This window comes from Oratosquilla oratoria, chromosome 42 (assembly GCF_046742065.1).
Source record: "Oratosquilla oratoria isolate Oo_2021 chromosome 42, ASM4674206v1, whole genome shotgun sequence".
NCBI lineage: Eukaryota > Metazoa > Arthropoda > Malacostraca > Stomatopoda > Squillidae > Oratosquilla > Oratosquilla oratoria.
Genome location: NC_134818.1, coordinates 6,637,366 through 6,642,365, shown reverse-complemented (window position 1 = coordinate 6,642,365; position 5,000 = coordinate 6,637,366). Strand labels below are relative to the sequence as shown.

Sequence of the window (5,000 nt, the reverse complement as noted above, 5' to 3'; positions counted from 1 at the left end):
CAATTTATCTTAAACTTACGTAAATCAATTCCTAAGATTGACAAGATAGATCCACAAAATAATATACATACATAAATCTATATGCAAAGTATGGAATAGTTTGTCAAAGCACAAAAAAGAACGAAATACGTCCGATGAATAGAATTCATCACTTTAAGAGTCTCTAGACGTCGATATACCTCACGTAGGCACAGATCTTTCTCACCGGCGTCCGAAGATTAAGAGAATATGTAATTTCTCTTATCTTACGTAAATCAACTCGTAAGATTGACAAGAGAGATCCACAAGATAATATACATACATAAATCTATAAGTAATGTATAGAATATGGTTGACAGAACACAAAAAGAATGGAATACATCATAAATATATAATTCATCACTTTAACAGTATTCTTACGTCGATTACTGACAGTTGGATGTCGAGAAGTCCACCAAGCCTACCGTGGGAACGGCCGGCATAGTCCGAGTTACACATACGCACATGCGCGCATGTGCGTCTGAATGAAATCTTCACTACGACGAGCCTGTAGTCGTAACTATATATATATATATATATTTATAATTTACGAGGGAGAGGGAGAGTAAAAAAATATCCGTGATCGAAGGTTGAGCCTGATCGCGCCATTATGCTTTCTGTCATTACAGTGTAAACATGGCCGTTCCATAAGCAACATCCACATCTAATGGTCACTGCTCTTTGTTCTTAATTGGTGCATGTTGCTAATGGAGCGGCCATGTTTGCATTGCAAAGATAGAAAGCAAAAGGTCGCCATCATGCTCAAACTTCGATCACGTGACCACAACAGTACCAACTAAATGCATGCAGGCGCAGTACGCGGTGTAACAATAATAAAGACATGTTATGGCGAAAATGCGGATATTTATTTTTTACCCTCCCTCGTATATTTACTTATTTATTTGTTTGTTTATTTTATATCAGACGTATTTCCTTCATTACACTAGCCTCTGCCAGTCAGATGTATCTGCAAGTCTCACAAAGATTCTGTTCAAGGACTTAGTGAACACCTTGTCTTTCTTCCTTGCCCTCTCCCTCCCACTCCCCCCTCTCTCTCTCCCCCTCTTCCTCCTCATCCTGCTCTTTCTATAGTCCTTCCTTTCCATTCTCTTCCTCCTCTTCCCTTCCTTCGACTAGATTTCCCTTTCATCTTGCCCCCTCCTTTTCTCCCTCCCCTTCCTCCTGTTCCCCAATTCCCCCCTCTTCCCCCTCTCCTTGCCCCCTGTTCCCCACTTCCCCCTCCCTTTTCCCCTCCTCTTCCCCCTTCCCTTTTCCCCCTTCTCTTCCCCCTACACCTCCCACTCCACTTCTCCCCTCTTCCCCTCCTACTTCCACTCCTCTTTACCACTCCCCTTCCTCTTCCCCCTCCACTCCCTCTCCTTTTCCCCTCTCCCTCCCCTCTTCTTTCCTCCTCTTGTCTCCCCCTCCCCCTCTTCTTTCCTCCTCTCGTCTCCCCCTCCCCCTCTCTTCCCCTCCCCCTGCCCCTCTTCTTTCCTCCTCCTCTCGTCTCCCCCTCTCCCTCCTCTTCCCCCTCCCTCTCCCCTCTTCTTTCCTCCTCCTCTCGTCTCCCCCTCCCCCTCCTCTTCCCCTCTCCCTCTCCCCTCTTCTTTCCCCCCTCCAGCCTCTCCTCCCCCTCCTCTTCCCCCACCCACACCCTTCGTAGCTCCTGCCCCCCCCCCGACCCCGTCCCTCCACTTCTCGAAGAAAGATGTGTGAGCGGTTTACGGCCCTGACACCCCTCCCCCTTCCGAAATGGGACCTTAGCCTCTTGTCGAGCGATGACAAATGGCTTCATGGCTGCCAGGCCCTCGGCGCGTCCTTCATCCGACGAGTGTTTAGTGATAAATTGCTCTTCGCGAGTTTTTCGGGACTGATTACATCCATAGGGCGCCCTCGCTCTTCCAGGCCACGCCGGGACACAGGGCCGAAACACGGTCACACAATGATCAAGGTGGAGGGCTGGGAGGCATCGGAGAAGCAAGCAAGCACACACACACACACACACACACACACACACACACACACACACACACACACACACACACACACACACACACACACACACACACACACACACACGAAATGTTGAGACTAGGGTATGAATTATTATGCAGAACCAAATGTTTGGATCCCTTGTGCCTTCTTCGGGGGTCGAAACGTTTGATTCTGGATAAAAATCCATACATTACGCTTACGGCTTCATTGCCACTTTATATCCATACGTACACACACACACACACACTCAAACACACACACACACACACACACACACACACACACGACTCGGTGGCGCAGTTGGTAGAACGATGAACTACTAGCATGGTGGTGCGCGTAGTGCTTGGTTCGAATCCTGCCCAGGGCCGAAATTAATTTCGGTACAGCTGCGCTTCGGGTCGTTACTCTGACTCTCGTGGGCGGGGAGTTGGGTGTGTGTGTGTGTGAAAGGTCATAGCATTACCCATAGATCGGACCTACGAGCTCTGAGCTCTCTTCCAGGAGGGAAATAGCTGTCGATCACGAGTCGAACACGTGATCCAAAAGACCAAGTGAATACACACATGCGTACACACAGACATACGCACGCACACACACACGCACGCACACAAACACGCACGCACACACACACGCACACACATACACATATATATATATATATATATTATATATATATATATATATATATATATATATATATATATATATATATATAATATATACATATATATTGAAGTCGACAGTATTAAGGAGGTTGTTAATCTTCTTATGGGTATTTTCAAGCTGTCTAACATGGACTCGGCCATGTGGGTTGGCATAAACCAGATTACCAAAGTAATTGATTTAATTCTCAACGATTCGTCTGAGGATTAAATTAATTACTTTGGTAATCTGGTTTATGCCCACCCCCCACATGGCCGAGTCCTTGTTAGAAAGCTTGAAAATACCCATAAGAAGATTAACAACCTCCTTAATGCTGTCGACTTCAACAACACATGTCTACAAGAGAATCTGCTCCCTAAATATTCAAATATATATTTATATATACCTGAGACTTGGATAATGGAGCTATTTGATACTTGATCTCATCTTAAACAGTATTAGCCCCTAATAACATCTTTCCGGATCTTATAATAACCCAGTGCAATAACAAAATTATCGTGGTAGATCAAAGGCTACGGGCTTTTATCTTTATTGTTATTACTGATATTATTATTATCATTATTATCATAGTTATTATTATCATTATTATTGTAATTATTATTGTTATCATTACTGTTGTTAGCATTTCTATTATTATTATCATTATTTTTGTTATTGTTTTTATTATGATTATTATCATTATTATTATTATTATCATCATCATCATTATTATTATTAATAATATTATTATGGTTATTATTATTGTTATTATCATTAATGTTATCATTATGGTGAATATTATTATCATTATTATCATTAATATTATTATTATCACCATTATTATTATTATTGTTATTATTATTATTATTATTATTATTATGGTGATTATTGTTATTGTTATTATTATTATCATTATTATTATTATTATTATTGATATTATTATTACTATTAGAATTGTTATAATTATTATTATTATTATTATTATCATAATTATTATTATCATTATTATTATCATTATTATTATAATTATTACTATTATGGTTATTATTATTATTGGTGGTGTTATTTTTATTGTGTCATGTTTATTTCCAAAAGGTGGACGGAATCCATACCAACCTTATACCATCCCCTTACCACACGTACGCAAACAACCCAAAACCTACTCTTATCAAGCCCATAACAGGATCGCAGAGTACACAGACTCTGCGACATCTGGTCGTTGAAAACGGCCCCAAACGAATAAAAAAGGGCTGAAAGCAACTCTCCACTCACTCGGAGGGTATATGTATGACAGGTCAATAAGAGGGAAGTGGCGGGTTGTGTTCGCAACGTGATCTCGCAGTGCCAAGCTAATTGGATGAAAACCGACAATAATCCTGGCACTAGGGTGAGTACCCCCCACCCCCCCACACTCCCACTCCCCAAGGGGGGTGAGAGGGAGCAACTACAGGGACAAATAAAATCGCCTGACGAAAGTCGGAACCGAAAGGGGAAGGACCACGCTGGAAGGAAGGGGAGATGGTATCGCCAGACGGCAGCCAGAACGGAAGGAAGAGGACCAACAACCACGGAAGGGTGTCAAGTGACTTTTTTTTTTTTTTTTTTTTTTTTTTTAAGACAATCTCTCCTATTCAGCTGAAGGAACACCCTCTGAATTGTTTGTCCTTAGCCAGAATGAAATAAATAAATGCCTCACCACACTGACGGGATTAATTAATGAAGCCAGCGAGGGGAGAGGCTTTTGTGGCCTCATCACAAAGCCCCGTTTTATGGTGGTGATTGCCGTCAGGTGATTTAATCAGCTGAGGAAAAAGGTTTGGGTTCGAAGGGGTCTCGGACAATGAACTGGCCTCCGCTCATTTTTTTTTTTTTTTTTTTTTTTTTTTTTTTTTTGTGTGTGTGTGTGTGTGTGTGTGTGTGTGTGTGTGTGTGTCTCCGTCCTACCTCGCTCACCTGAGTAGAATCGTCTGCCGGTAACGAGAATAAAATATGATGAGGTTTTTATTCCATTTATTTGTATTTTCATTGGTAATATTTTTATCATTATTATTATTATTATGATTATCTATTATTATTATTATTATTATTATTATTATTATCATTATTAATTTATTATTATTACTATTATTATTATTGTTATTGTTATTAATTTATTATTATTATTATTATTATTATTATTATTATCATAATTATTATTGTTATTTATGTTATTGTTATTATTATCATTATTATTATTTTATTCTATTTATTTTTCTTCAGTATCCCCTATAAGAAAAACAAATCACCATTTACAAATTCGGCAACACCCACAGGTCAGGCCCATACACCTCATAACCAAGATTCTA

At 40.3% G+C, this 5,000-nt stretch overlaps 1 protein-coding gene across 1 annotated transcript in view; it reads left to right on the top strand.

The window, feature by feature from the left end:
• Positions 1–3,909, top strand: part of LOC143021533 (uncharacterized) — a 127,786-nt gene extending 123,877 nt beyond the window's left edge. Inside the window, exon 5 of the mRNA XM_076179133.1 lies at positions 3,751–3,909. Within this exon, the coding sequence (XP_076035248.1) occupies positions 3,751–3,909 (159 nt within the window). The remainder of the gene's footprint in view (positions 1–3,750) is intronic.
• Positions 3,910–5,000: the final 1,091 nt, after the last annotated feature.